The following is a 15,268-nucleotide window of genomic DNA, read 5'->3' as shown; positions in this document are numbered from 1 at the left end:
AGATAATTTTATGCGGAAATGAATAAAAAAAGGATTAGTATAAAACTTTGATCCTTTTATTTTAAAAACTGATCTTTGAGTAGTAAATTATTTATTTTTGGAATTTTGAATAATTTTTAATGATATGGAATGACATTTTTTTAATGGCATGTATATCCAGCATTACTTATTATTCATATTTTATGTGATAATTTTTATTTTGTAAAAAAAATGTTTACTTTTAGTCACATATTTTACCCGTGCTTGGCACGGGTTCGGATACTAATTGATATAAATGTACATTGTGTTGGTGGTTAGACCGTTGGTAATTATTAATGTCTTTGAATCGTCTATAACTATTGACAACTAAACTAATTCGTGGGCAACAATTTCAATGACTTTCCAGAATATTCTTAGTTTTATAGACGGCGTAGTCGTAGAAAAGACATTGGTACTTTCAAAATTTTCAACAACCACAAAATTGTGGATAATAAAGAAATTTCTTGTAGTGTATCTCTTCGGATATGGATATGTAGGTGATGATAGTAAAATGGGCAATGAAGGTGGAGTATGGGTGGGTGGAGAACAAGTGTGTGGATATATGGTTGGGTTGAGTATGCGTGATTGGAGCATGGGTGAGTGAAGATGGATGGTTGGAATATGTAAAATCGTCGAAATAAAAAAAAGTAAATCATTATTTTAGTTTTTGGAAGTGTATTTTGCTGCCACTTTCGTTTCTGAATGTATTGAAATTTCAATTATATTCATAAGTGTTTTTTTTATTAGTCATTTTGGTCATCAAATCTGTTTTAAGGTATTCAATCACTACAAGAAATTCAAGTATTACCAGCGGCGGAAGTGCAAAAAAAATGGCCAAAAGCGAAATTATCGACAATTTTTAGTTTGCCGGATAACTCATTGTTGGAAACTGTAGTGTCGGTTTAAAACCGCCGGAAATGAACGTTAGAATTTTAGTGGCGGTCTCAAACAACCGGAAGTGTTTTTTTTTTGCTATGTCTGTCATTAGCGGCGGTTCAAAACCGCCGGAAATCCATGTCAGATTTTAGCGGCGGTCTAAAACCGTTGGAGATGTTTTTTGTCCAATTTGGTAGGAAAAGTCAACATTTAATTTTTTTTACTACGATATTATTTTTATATTTATATTTTTCAATTTTTTTTAAAATTTGTTTTTTATATTTATTGGTTTTCAATTTTTCAAAATTTAAATGTTTATTTAATTTTTTTTTATTTCCACAAATAATATTATAATCAAATAAAAAAAGTATATATTTTCAAAACACTTTAATTAATACTAAATTAAACAATAATTCAAATAAGTTTAAATTAATATTACAAATATTAGGATATAAATCTTTTTTAATCAAATTAGCAAATAAATCTTAATTTTTTTTGATAAAATAAATCTTAAATTTTAAATATTAACTAATGATAAATTGTAGAGAGAAGGGAAAGAGAATGAGTATAGAGAGAAGAAAACTTGAAGAAATGAGATGAAATATGGTGGAGAAATGAAGAGGGTATATAAAGTAGGGGAAAAAGAATTTTCGTTTGCATTTTCGGTGGTTTAGTTCGAACTTTTTTTTAAACAAATTAGCGCCTAAAAGTTACCGGAGGTTCTAAACCGCCGCAAAAATCTCACTGAAATTGTTGCTATGCGATTCGGCGGTTTGGGACCGCCGCTAAATGAATATATAGCCATTGCGGCGGTTTCTTTTGATTTTCCGGCGGTGTTTTCATATTTCAAAAAAAAATGGCGCCTAAATGTTACCAGCGGTTTTGAAACCGCCGCTGAATTCCACTTGTTTGATTTTTTTTACACCTCTTATTTCTGGTGTTTTAAAACCGCCAGAATTTTTTTTTTTATAATATTTTTCTAATGCTTTTCCAGTTTCTGTGGATTCAAAGCTGTTTAAAATAATTAAGTACTCCATAAAATTACTAATAGAAGAGGCATGAAGATATATTTGTAATTTTGATACATTCAGTAACTCAACGAGTTACACTTCTAAAGACTAATAATCTTTAGAAGTGGCATGAAGATATCTAAGTATGGAGTACTGAATTTACTAATAAAAGAGGCATGAAGATATTTTTTTATAATATTTTACGAATGTTTTTCCGGTTGCTGTGGATTTGAGCTACCTGTAACTTTGGTCGGGTAATATATGAAATTCTTGTAGTGAATTTGCCTCAAATGTGTTTTTGGTTGTAAATTTAGTATTCCATAAAATTACTAACATAAGAGGCATGAAGATATATTTATAATTTTGATACATTCAGTAACTCAACGAGTTACACTTCTAAAGAATAAAATAATCATTTACCCAAGAAAAAATTGCTCTTGAAGAGAAGAAGTTAGTACTACACAAGTAATAATTCTGCGAGGACGGCATAGTATATCGATCGACCATATCTTATCCTTAATTACTAGCTAGTGGGTGAACATTTGAGTGACATCATTGACATGCCAGTCTATTTGTAACTAAACTAACAAATAAGTGGAGTCTCTAGGCCGGAGTTCGAATTCATCCAATTTCTGTATATATATGTGATGTCGCTGTCAACTGAGTTAAACTCACATGAATTTATATAAATTAAATATATTATGCGCGCTCAAATTTCTAACTGATATACCCCTCAAAATCCCTAAGAAGCACACCTCAAGCACTATATGTAAACCCTAAATAATGTACGCAACTTGCATGAGCCCACTTAAACTCTTTACAACCAAAATGGATACCTAAGTAACAAGTCTCCTTACTTAGTGTTTACACTTAGATGGATACCTCACCAAAATGGTAGCCTCCTATAGAAATCATAACCATATAATCTAAGAACATATAATTGGTTGAATCATAACTATTAGCGAGAAATAATAGAATTCCATTTGTTTAGCACCAAACAAAGAATTTTATTGATATAGGAATTGGAATAATGTACGAAACTACAAATAAATAGTATTAGCTCCGCCTAATAGAATCCCATATATATATATATATATATATATATATATATATATATATATATATATATATATATATATATATATATCTACAAATTGCTAGTCAGACGATATGATCGGAGTTCGAACAATTGTTCCTTCATTTTTTTTTTGTGAGTTTCCAATAACTTTTATTTCGCCAATCTGCCCAAAAAAACTCATATACCTCTTCCCATCCTATAGGTAGCGAACTCATCTGCGATTAATTATTAAAGGCACTAAAAAATAATATTTTAATTGGTAAATGTAAATCGACTCATTGGCTAATTGTTTGCAAGCGTGTTAGTCTTTCTTATTGCTATGTAATGAATTGGAGTGCCTTTCTTAAACCTAGTTGTTTTTTTATTTTATTTTTTATTTTTTTTAATGGTAAATTGTTACTATATTAATTAATTGTTATATTAGTTGTTTTTTTTTTGCTGTTTTTTGTACTGTTCGTAAGAACTTGAATCTTGGACCTTCAACTTCTTAACTCAACAAATTCATCCGGTTGAACTAACAATCCACCTGGTTGTTTCTTTCTTTCATTTCCATATTAATTTATCTCGGTCAAGTAAAAGGAGTGTACTTGCTTGTGGCTACATGTATAAGGTACCCTATACATATTCTTGAGAAACAGAAAAGACAAAAGTTAATAGCTAGATCCAATCATGAAACAAAATGGGTTTGGTTAATGCTATATACCTCTTTTGTCACATAAGGATGTTGAATGGCATCTCATTTTTTGACAAATAAAAATTTGGTGATATTGTTTTATATGAAAGAAAATAATGAACATTGTAGGCCATTAAGGGAACCTTATACAATTAAATATTCATCATTCTAATCCTCCCTTTCCCTCTTGTTTTGGTGTCTATAAAGAATGTGATAAATGATTATGATATACACAAGAGAGCCATAAACAACCAAAAACCTAAAAGCCATGATGACTGGTTCTGGTTCTCCTTGTGGAGCTTGTAAATTCTTGAGAAGAAAATGTGTTAGAGGTTGTGTTTTTGCACCTTACTTTTGTCATGAACAAGGTGCTACTCATTTTGCAGCTATTCATAAGGTCTTTGGTGCAAGTAATGTCTCAAAACTTCTTGCACATCTCCCTGTGACTGATCGTTGCGAAGCTGCGGTTACAATTTCTTATGAAGCTCAAGCTAGACTACAAGATCCAATCTATGGATGTGTTGCTCATATTTTTGCACTCCAACAACAGGTTTGTTCATCTCTCATGATGAGAATTACAAGCAACATTAATAAGCATATATGTATAGCTGAAAACCCTAGATTTTTTTTTTTTTAGCATTGATATGTGCTTACAAATTTTTTTTTTTTAATTACAAAGAGGAATTTAATTTAAATTAATTAACAAGAGTATAGGCACTCCAGTTATGAGTCTAGCTACAACTACCAAAAAACCAATTTCCATAGGATTTAATGCAATCAACTTGTCGTGATCTGTATGACCAGACTTAGTGTTTGTTTGGAATCGCTATGATGTGATAAAATCACAACGACATCGTGATTTTGTTAAAATTTTAAGTATAATTTTTTGTCATAATCATGATGAAATACCCTGATTCTATCAAATTTACCGTCAATTTAAATAGATGCATTTAATAAAATTAACAGGACATGAGCACTTTGATCTTTGCATACTTGTTACTAACATGTGAATTTTTTTATTTTTATTTTTTTTGCTTTGATTTTTGTAGGTGGTCAATTTACAAGCACAACTAGCTTATATGAAGGAAGAAGCAGCTCAAAGGTGTCTCAATACCTCAATCATTGAAAACCCTAATGAGAAAAACTTTGTAAAACCTAGTAATAACATTCTCCCTCAAGATCTTCAAATCCAAATGGAAAATAATTCCTACATGAGTCCTCAATTTCTTCCCAACTTATCCTCATCCACTACTAATCTCTCAACTACACATTATTATAATGGGAATAGTACCACTTTCATGGACCTAAACCCTATAATTGGAAACTATGAAAATTCAGGAACTTTAGAAGAAAGCATCTCATCATTTTCTAACTTTGATGACAGATGTAATAACTCAATGTGGAACTTTCATGAAGTGCATAACCTTCAGTAAGTGGATTTTGGTTACACTTAATTAGCTTCATGAAAGATCAGAGTCTAGTTGTGTGAAAGAGTTGGTGAAGAAGACTTTATCAATTTTATATGTTGGTATAAATAAGCTTAGGAAGCCTAGAGATGTGTTCATATATATAATAATAATTGGAATGAAAATTCATCCAATTAGTGTTTTGTTTAATCTGATTGTAGTGCAATATTGATATTTGTTTAGAATAATTAAGTGTGTAATTGTTAGAGATATATAATAAAAACTATGTGGTTTTTGAATGAGAAAATTTGGGTTTGTTTATAGACCTAGAAAAGATCCTAAATTTTGACCAAGTAGATCCTCTCACCTGGATATACTTTTTCTGACATTTACTTTCCTCTGTCCAATAAAATAGGTTAATTTGGAATAGACTATTGGACATGGTAATCCCAAAGTAAATGATCATGTGTGTGTGACTGTGTGTATATAATTTCAGAAATCCTATAAATATGGAGTGAAGTTTAGTCTTATTTGGAAGAAGTATTCCCTATAGAATATGAAGGCAAAGGAACACATGTGGTATTTATATTTAATACAACTAGAAAATGCATATGCTAGCATGCTACACTTAACAAATATCACTATGAAACATGAATGGTACTTATGTTGATCTATGACTATATATATATATACAAAGTTACATTTCTTAATTCCCCCTTTCATCTTTGTTTTCCTTACTTAATTATCTAATAGAAGAAGCTTGTTTAGTTTTAGTTGTTTGTTTGGTTTTTTTTTTTTTTGTTTGTTGTGGTTGTTGTGTTCGGAGGGGTGTATTGTTATTGTTCTAGGTTTATTATTATTATTATTTATTATTTATAGGTTGTTGTTTTCGTATGAATGATTTTAAGGGTTTTTAGGGTCTGTTATTGGTGTTGTTGGAATTCTTCCTTCGTGAAAAGTTTTGTATGAGTAGATTTTGCATACAGTGTCCATTTTATTCTCAGTTGTGTTGTTAATAAAATTTAGCCGTTTAAAAAAAATAAATTTGAAAACCAACCTTCCAATGTATACGTATCATGTTTTTTTTTTTTTGTTGTTGTCTAGATTTTTCCATTTCTATAAGACACTAAAAAAGAGTTTGTGTGTGAAGTTACAATCAGGAATAACCAAATCTAATGCTGGATTAATTGTTTAGGGAAAAAAGAAAAGAAGCTAAGTTTGAAGCTTCAGTGTATCTTTCTTCTAGCTATTTGGGATATTGTGGAAGAAAGCTAAAATGAAATCTTGATTTTGTGCTTATATATTTTCCAATCTAATCCATTTCTCTTATGACACTCACTCACTACCTTCATAATTTCCTAGCAATGTGATTTCTTGTTGACTGTATGATCCAAATTGATGTTATTTCAGACTTATAGTTTTGGCGTGATTTTAACTAGCAAAAATGATATTAACCAGCCAAATAATCTCCTAAGTGATATGTTAAAAAAGAATACAAAAATAGTCTCCTCAATACAACACAGAGATAATAACATGATAGTCATTGCCCAAACAGAAAGAACGTGAATATGTATTGGTTTTTTTTTTTTAAGAAACATGAATATGTATTGGTGCATGGAAGAGTTTTTTTTTCATTTATTTGACGAAACTTTTTTTTATCTCATCTTTATCTTTATTTGTATATATATATATATATATGAGGAGGGTTATATTGACTCCAAGAGTAACTTTAGAGAGTTACTCCAAATCAAAGCCGTCCAATTTATTTAATCTGACTGCCTTAATTGATCATTAACTTTTTTAGCGTGTGCGTATAATGCCTGATACTTCCCTCTCGCATCCCTTGTAATTGATGTAGAACAAAAACACTGTACTGGTCTTCTTCTTCTTCCTTCTAACATATATCTCCGTTTTGTTTTACAAAAGAACATATATCCCTTTTAATTCACGGTAAAGATAAACGAAATGCATATATTTCTTTTGTTAGAACACAAATCACAATAGACTTTTGTGAAATCCCTAAAAAAATCTATCTTTTTTTTTTGTTGATTAACCCACAAAATTTTGATTCTATAAAATTCCAATGATGATCCTCTTTTCGGTGCAATTGATTTTTCATTCTTAATTATTTTAGATATCTATGTTCGTTCTTCTACTCTTTGGATGGAATTCTTAGGTTTTATTCATTAACCCCAAAAAAAGGCCATTGAAGAGGTGAGGTGATTGGTAACGGGGGAAGCAGATAATGCAATTTATAATTTGTAGAGAAACCAAGTGATATACATTTGAAAACAAAGATCTCTAAAAAATCACTTTTCAATAAAAAATTGAAATAACGTAAGAATTGAATCAATTTGTGGATGATTGATGCAGATTTTTCTCGTTCTTCTCATTGACGAATATGATGATAGAAAGTGAGACAGGAAAGTATCAAGTAAAACACCCGTACGCAAGAAAAATTAATGATCAATTAGGACGGTTAGATTAAATAAAATGGATGGCTTTGATTTGGAGTAACTCTAGAGAGTTACTCTTGGAGTCAATATAACCCTCCTCTATATATATATATATATATATATATATATATGGGGGCTGCTAACTTAGACCCAGTTGGGTCTAAATTAGCAAGGTGCACCTTTTGAGTTGGACAAAAATACCCATTTTTTAATTTTTTGGAAGAATAGAGCAACAGGGGCATTTCTGTAATTTTATGCAACAGTACACGCGCCCCCACTTCTTTTTCCCCCCCAGGACACGTGTCACGCGATTACAGGACAAAAATCACGCGCGTGCATGACACGCGCCGACAGGTGCGCGTGGTGGACAGGATGGGAGGAGAGAGAAACTTTGCTTTTGAAAAAGGCAGCCACGTGTCACGCTATTATTGGGTCTGCGTGATTTTTTTCATTTTATACTTTAAACTCGATTATTTCGTCGTAAATTAATTTTTTATTTTTTAATTTTTATACCAAAATTCATAATTTTTTTTTCTCTACAAATAGAGACTTGGTTTGTTTGATTTGGACACCGAAAAAAAAACGCAATTTTTCACTACTTTAAACTCGATTATTTCGTCGTAAATTAATTTTTTATTTTTTATTTTTTATACCAAAATTCATAATTTTTTTTTCTCTACAAATAGAGACTTGGTTCGTTTGATTTGGACACAGAAAAAAAAAACCCAATTTTTCACTACCTTAATCTCATTTTTCACTACCTTACATCAACTCACTGAAACCATTCTACCAGAAAAATGGTTTCAGAGTACAAATCTCTGAAACCATTCTACAAGCTAAATGGTTTCAGAAGCAAATAACTAATAATCAACTTACTGAAACCATTTTACCAGCAAAATGGTTTCAGATTACAACTCTCTGAAACCATTCTACCAGATAAATGGTTTCAGAAGCAAACACAATTAATAAATTACTCACTGAAACCATTCTACCAGTAAAATGGTTTCAGAATACAACTATGTGCAACCATTCTACAAGCTAAATGGTTTCAGAAGCAAATAACTAATAATCAACTTACTGAAACCATTCTACCAGCAAAATGGTTTCAGTGAGTAATTTATTAATTGTGTTTGCTTCTGAAACCATTTATCTGGTAGAATGGTTTCAGAGAGTTGTAATCTGAAACCATTTTGCTGGTAAAATGGTTTCAGTAAGTTGATTATTAGTTATTTGCTTCTGAAACCATTTTACCAGCAAAATGGTTTCAGATTACAACTCTCTGAAACCATTCTACAAGCTAAATGGTTTCAGAAGGATTTCGGTGTCCAAATCAAACGGACCAAGTCTCTATTTGTAGGAAAAAAAAAATTATGAATTTTGGTATAAAAAATAAAAAATAAAAAATTAATTTACGACGAAATAATCGAGTTTAAAGTAGTGAAAAATTACGTTTTTTTTTCGGTGTCCAAATCAAACGAACCAAGTCTCTATTTGTAGAGAAAAAAAAATTATGAATTTTGGTATAAAAAATAAAAAATAAAAAATTAATTTACGACGAAATAATCGAGTTTAAAGTATAAAATGAAAAAAATCACGCAGACCCATTCATATGCTGACACGTGGCTGACTTTTTCAAAAGCAAAATTTTCTCTCTCCAGCATATAATCTAGTGTGGCGCAGACAAGATGATCTGATAGATCAGGATGATCTGGGCTGTCTGATTGATCAGACAGTCTTAATGAGATCACATCTTGGCTGTCTGATGGAAATCAACGGTCTGTAACCATGGTCCTTCCGTACGCGCGCGACACTGGATCGACGTCTATTAATTGTTTAAGAAGGTGGGGCGCGTGTTGTTATTTTTTTTTTTTATGTAAAATTACAGAAATGCCCCTGTTGCTCTATTCTTTCAAAAATTAAAAGAATGGGTATTTTGGTCCAACTCAAAAGGTGCACCTTGCTAACTTAGACCTAACTAGGGTCTAAGTTAGAAAACCCCTATATATATATATATATATATAGAGGATGTATATTATGAGAATGATAAAGTTATATGAGAATATGAGAATGATTTATGACCATTAGATTTTAATGAAAGAGTAGGATTAAAAAACTATGGTAAGTCAATCACGTGACTCTCTTTTCTCACAAATCAGCTTCTCTCACACTCTCTCTCTTCCTTCCTTCATCAAATTTCTCTCGATCTCTCTTTCTCAACTCAAAATTTCTCTCTTTCTCTTCTCAACTCAACAATTTCTAAACCTATAAACCTTGATCCTTTAATATCATCATCATTTTTCAAATGTCTTCTTCTTCCGTAGAATCAGTTCGTGAACTTCTCAACAAACCATGGAAAATTGTTCCCTTTCCCACCATCAAATCCAGCGATCTCTTCTCTCTCTTCCTCAAAGTGTTTTTCTGCTTCTCTTCTTTTTGATTTATTCTTGTTTTGTATCCTTCTTGGACTTTGATTTTCAGTATAAATTGGGTTTTTTAAATCTTTGTGTCCCTTATACTTTGATTTTCTGGTATTTAACATTTTAACCTTACAACTCACATAGAAGCAAATTGTTTTTTTTAATGCACTCCAGATGTTTGATAAAATGCTTGTTTGAAACAATTTGTTCTTTAGGTACTGGTGTAGCAGGAGCTTAAGTGCAAATGAACTAGGTACTGCTGCTGATTTTCGGATGCCTGAGTTATTTTCTAGACCAGTTAGCTGAAATTGGCAAATGAACTAGGCACCGCTGTCGAAGACCAGTTAAATGAAATTGGTACTAGTGTCGAAGACTAGCGTGAAATTCTGTCAAAGACTAACTGAAATTGATGCTTAGTTTAATGTAGTTGCGATTTGTGACAAAGCTCACTAGTGCTTAGTTTGTATTCACTATGCTTACACATTGTAGATGAAAGAACTTGGCACCGCCTTGATTATGTCGAAGATGTAGATTGTAAATGGGGGTTAGCTCTATTTGTAGAGTGATTCACATTGTAAATGGGTAAATGGGGGTTAGCTCTATTTGTAGAGTGATTCACATTGTAAATGAGAGTTAGCTCTATCTTTGTACAAATTGTAATTATCATCTTATATTAAATGAAGAAGTTTGATTGAATTGTCTCAATATGTAGCGCTTGTTTGTTTGTGTATAGTATAGTACGTTGTGATTGTTTCTATCTTTAAATCATGTTTGAATGGTGTTTTTGAGTGGAACATGCATGCAGCGGTCACTAGACTAAATAAAAATCTGTACTCTAGCTTCTGAGGAATACATCTTATATTGAATGAATTCATTGCCTAAATATGCAAAATGCCATGTGTGTGTAGCTATACTTGTAAAGCTCACATTACCTTCTGAAAGTTGGTTTTTGTTTGGTTATGCAGATGCTCAATATGGCCATCAAGTCTGTTTCTGTCCGAGTTAATACTTTCTCATCCAGAATTATTTTCTAATAAATAGTGCTTTGAGGTAAGTTATGTCTTTTGGAAGTTGCTAGGTATGTAACAATGATATTTAAGCACATCGATAGACATATCTTTCTAAGACTAAATATTATAAAACATAAGATATGTCTCCAATGTTAACACAATATTAGAGATTAAATATTATAAAACATAAGATATGTCTCTTAAGATATCAGTGTACCACAATATTATAAAACATAAGATATGTCTCCAATGTTAACACAATGTTACAAAATAGAAAGATATGTCTCCAATGTACTACAATTTAAAGACTAAATCAATGAATATCTCAAAGCAACTAATTGCATTCCAAGTAGTAGCAGAAAGATGATGTCTCCAATGCTAAAAATAATTCCCTGCATATGAACACAAATTTAATAAATATGAGATTAACTGTATTTTTATAATAAGTATGTGATTAAGTACACAAAGTCTAGTTCTTACCAAAAGCTATGAAGATGATTTTGTGGGACAATTGCGACTATCATGGGTTGCATATTTCTTACAAGTTTGACACTGTCTCAGACTCCTTTGTGCATGTTCCATTGCCTTCTCTTTCCCCCCTTTAATGCGTTTTCCACTACCTTTGGTATGTGAAGGTTTAGGTGGAAGAACTTCAATTTTTTCAGGTACATTGACACCGATAAGAGCTTCCACTTCATCTAAAGGTCTTGATACAACGTCACTCTTCATTTTAGACATTTTTTGTTCAATACTACAACCCTCATTGTAAATGAGGAGCAATTTCTCTTTATTTGTACCAGCCATATGCATGCATTTAAACAATTGTGCCCATGCTTTTGAAACTAATGTCCTTTCACTTTCAAATTTAGAACATGCCTCCAAAACATTTCCATCACAATCAAAAACCGGTCTACTTGTTGCCAACTTCGTCCACCTATTTACAATGTAATGAATGGTTCATCTCATGTTTTCTTCTAAAATTTTCAATAAACATATCAGCATCAGAGTCTTTGATCAATTCTTTCAAATGTCTTGAATAGTTTTGCAAATCTCTTTGTGTACATCCTATATTTTCATAACTCCCAACCTGATCCTTCATTATTTTAAAACTTTTAGAAGTCCCCACATTAGATCTTTCGCAGGAAAGCCATAGGTTCTTATGAACATCGTTTACACTCCTTGCTGACCTTAAGAATTGTTTCTTTGTAGGTGTGACTAGTCCATGTGAATGACCTTCATCAAATTTTGAGACTTCATATTTACCCTCATCAGTTCTCTTGAAAACAATTTTTGCTTTACATCCCTGCCGTGTTAATTTTCTTTTTCTACTTTTAGACAAATTATTTTCGGTAACAAGCAATTCAGGAGTGTCAATCTTTTTTTCCTCTTTAAAACCCTCTTTTGAGCAAACCAAATACTTCCATCTGACATTGACACCATCTTTTTCTTTAATTTCAGATGAACTACGCACACTAAAACCAACAGCATGTGCATAATTTTTATAAAAATCAACTCCTTCTGTTAAAGTATCAAATACCTTGCCAATCACAGGTTTGAGTTCATTACCGCACGGAGGAATCCATTCCTCCGACGTATCATTTTCTAGATCATCGAATTCTTTTGACGGCGAGGCTGAATCCATCTCATAAAAATTGTTCCTAAAAATAAACACAGCAAATAAAAATTGTTCCTAAAAAACCCTAAACAATACAAAACTTGTATGAGAATAAACATGTAGAGAAAAATAAATATGTTCTTACTCCTAATCCATTTAGGATCCACCCCTACATGATTGCTTTTTCGTGCAAGATAAACACATGTATACAATTACTATCATTTAAAAACATGTTCCTGAGAAGTTACAGTATATATAAGCTACTATGTATATTGACACCGTAAACAATTTATTTATTTTTAAAGATCAAATCCAGGTCTGAAATTTGATATTATCAATTATTTATGGGAGAAATCGCTCAACAAAATAGAGTATACCATAAAACAAGGTCATGATACCGTAAAAAAAAATTAAGGTCATGATTTAGTAAAAATTAAAATATGAAAAGAAAAGCTAATAACATACCGAGGAACAATCTAACAGTTTGAGGAAGTAAACAAAGGTCGGTGGCCGCCGGAACTGTGAATATGGTGACGAGAAATTTTGGTAGAAGTCACTGATAGAAGACAAATAGACAAGGAGAAGAAGAATTGGCGGCAGAGAGTGGAAGAGAGAGAAAGAGTTCAATGATAATGAAAATGGCACATGACAATGTCACATGACTCACTTAAATGATGTTCTAATCCTACTCCTTCATTAAAATCTAATGGTCATAAATCATTCTCATATTCTCATATAACTTTACCATTCTCATAATATACATCCTCATATATATATATATATATATATATATATATATATATATATGTTGGATTCGAGTGTTAAATATGTTTGGATCTCATCCCCAAAAGCTAGCTCAAATAGTGAGGCTGCCCTCACATATTGATACATTTCACATCGCGGGAACCTAAGCAATGTGGAACTTCAAACAAACTCCAACAACACAAATTCAACACTCACCCTCACGCATAGCGTGGTCCTGGGTCAGATGCCCACATTGCAGTCATTAACCCGGCTCTGATACCATGTTAAATATGCTCGGATCTCAACACCAAAAGCTAGCTCAAATGGTGGGGTTGCCCTCACATATTTATACACTTAACCGCCCATGAACCTAAGCAATGTGGGTCTTCCAACACAACAACGAACATATTCATTCACTCTCACGCCTAGCGTGGTCCTTGGTCAAATGTCTACATTGCAGTCTTTAACTCGACTTTGATACCATGTTAAATATGCTTGGATCTCATCCCCAAAAGATGGCTCAAAGAGTGAGGTTGCCCTCACATATTTATACACTTCACATCGCGGGAACCTAAGCAATGTGGGACTTCAAACAAACTCCGACAACACAAACAACATATTCAACATTGAGTACCCTTATATTAGCTTTAACCAATATTCTATGTTTGCTTTTCAAGAAAATAAAAAAAAAATTACTATTGTAGTATGTCATTTTATATTATATATCGTTTCATGAACTCTTGCTAGGCCTCTTTTTGAGGATGCTTGTTATGTAATTAGGGCTGTCAAAATGGGTCGGGCTACCGGGCCGGCCCATTAGGCCTATATATTTTCACAGACCGGGCTTCATAAATAGCGGGCCGGGCCTTATCGGACCAGGTTTTTTCATGGGCCGGCCCACGGGCTTTTGGGCCGGCCCCTTAAAGAATTTTAAAAAAAATGTTAAAAAAAAAACAAACTGAAATTTTGATTTTGAAACAAAAAGATATTTTTTTTTTAAGAAGAAACAAAAAAAAGATATTTTGACCCCTTAAGTTTGTTATTAGTAGGATAATTATCTTTTAAATTTAAAATAAGTTAGTTTTTATCTTTTTTAAATTTATTTTTCTATTGTAAGCTTATTTAAAGGCAAACATATTTAGAGTCAATTCAAGTTATAGTTTATCATAAAATTTTGACTAAACTCAAACGAATCCTCCATTATTTTTTTGAACTAGTCTAATCCTCCATTGTTAAATCATAAATCTCAATTGAAGGATTGTTTCCATTGTTGAAGACTTGAAGGTAAATTTCATCCTTCTCTTTATTTTTTTGTTGTTGATTCCTTACATTCCCAATTTGAAGGATTTTTTAGTTGTTGTATGATCTTTAAATTCTTTTTCGGTTTGGATGGTATCAAAAGTAATATTTTATGTGTGGATATATTGGATACTCTTTAGGTAGTTTCAATCATGGACTCATGGTTAAAAAATAGTAAATTAATAGAGAATAACATAGCCGATTGTCCGTAGAGACAACCAAAGAGCAATATTTTATAAAAAGTAGTAAATTAATTTTAAGTTAAGAGCAAATAAATAATGTTGATTTCAGAATCTAAGTAACACAATTTGCTAATTTTCTCGGTAATAATATTAAAAGTACACCCTTTTGATCTTAGAAAACTGAGCTAACGGTAATAACTGTAAAAATCATGAATCCTTTTGACTATATATTATAGCTAGCTAAGAACATGTTTTAATTAATTTTACAAATAGCAACATTTGAATTGAACCTTTCATGCATATCAATTGTCATGTGTTGATTTATAATTTGTGCTTTTTTACTTTTAAATTGATGATGCAAAACGAACTTGGGATGTGTAACTATATGTTAGTGGCATGTATGAAGTTAAGCAAGTATAGTCAAGCCTAATCCTTTAAAAAGTCAAATGTGACTCTTGCCAAAAAGATACCTAAGCTAGCTAAG

General features: G+C 31.7%; 2 protein-coding genes and 1 long non-coding RNA gene across 3 annotated transcripts; 2 read left to right on the top strand and 1 right to left on the bottom strand.

Annotated features, from left to right (window-relative positions):
• Positions 1-3,906: 3,906 nt before the first annotated feature.
• LOC123899025 (LOB domain-containing protein 29-like) lies at positions 3,907-5,271 on the top strand. Its single transcript, XM_045950081.1, has 2 exons — positions 3,907-4,205; positions 4,705-5,271. Exons 1-2 carry the CDS (start codon positions 3,924-3,926, stop codon positions 5,086-5,088), a joined length of 666 nt encoding a protein of 221 aa, XP_045806037.1. The 5' UTR covers positions 3,907-3,923; the 3' UTR covers positions 5,089-5,271.
• A 4,469-nt stretch (positions 5,272-9,740) lies between these two features.
• Positions 9,741-10,641, top strand: LOC123897794. The gene is made up of 2 exons (XR_006805121.1): positions 9,741-10,045; positions 10,150-10,641. It is a non-coding gene; the product is annotated as an uncharacterized LOC123897794 (long non-coding RNA).
• A 1,260-nt stretch (positions 10,642-11,901) lies between these two features.
• On the bottom strand, positions 11,902-13,294 carry LOC123895784 (protein FAR1-RELATED SEQUENCE 5-like). Its single transcript, XM_045946269.1, has 3 exons — positions 13,025-13,294; positions 11,937-12,602; positions 11,902-11,905 (listed from the first exon to the last, which is right to left on the bottom strand). The coding sequence occupies exons 2-3, from the start codon at positions 12,584-12,586 to the stop codon at positions 11,902-11,904; spliced, it is 654 nt and encodes a 217-aa protein (XP_045802225.1). The 5' UTR covers positions 12,587-12,602; positions 13,025-13,294.
• Between the last annotated feature and the right edge of the window lie 1,974 nt (positions 13,295-15,268).

This window comes from Trifolium pratense, linkage group LG7 (assembly GCF_020283565.1).
Source record: "Trifolium pratense cultivar HEN17-A07 linkage group LG7, ARS_RC_1.1, whole genome shotgun sequence".
NCBI lineage: Eukaryota > Viridiplantae > Streptophyta > Magnoliopsida > Fabales > Fabaceae > Trifolium > Trifolium pratense.
This window is presented reverse-complemented; position numbering and strand designations above follow the sequence as displayed.

What these genes read in the sequence shown, in the direction of transcription:
- LOC123895784 (XM_045946269.1), bottom strand. Translation starts at nt 12,586, where the DNA reads ATGGATTCAGCCTCGCCGTCAAAAGAATTCGATGATCTAGAAAATGAT.
- LOC123899025 (XM_045950081.1), top strand. Translation starts at nt 3,924, where the DNA reads ATGATGACTGGTTCTGGTTCTCCTTGTGGAGCTTGTAAATTCTTGAGA. An exon ending in TTTTTGCACTCCAACAACAG is followed by an intron (nt 4,206 to 4,704) that starts GTTTGTTCATCT and finishes TGATTTTTGTAG; the next exon opens with GTGGTCAATTTACAAGCACA.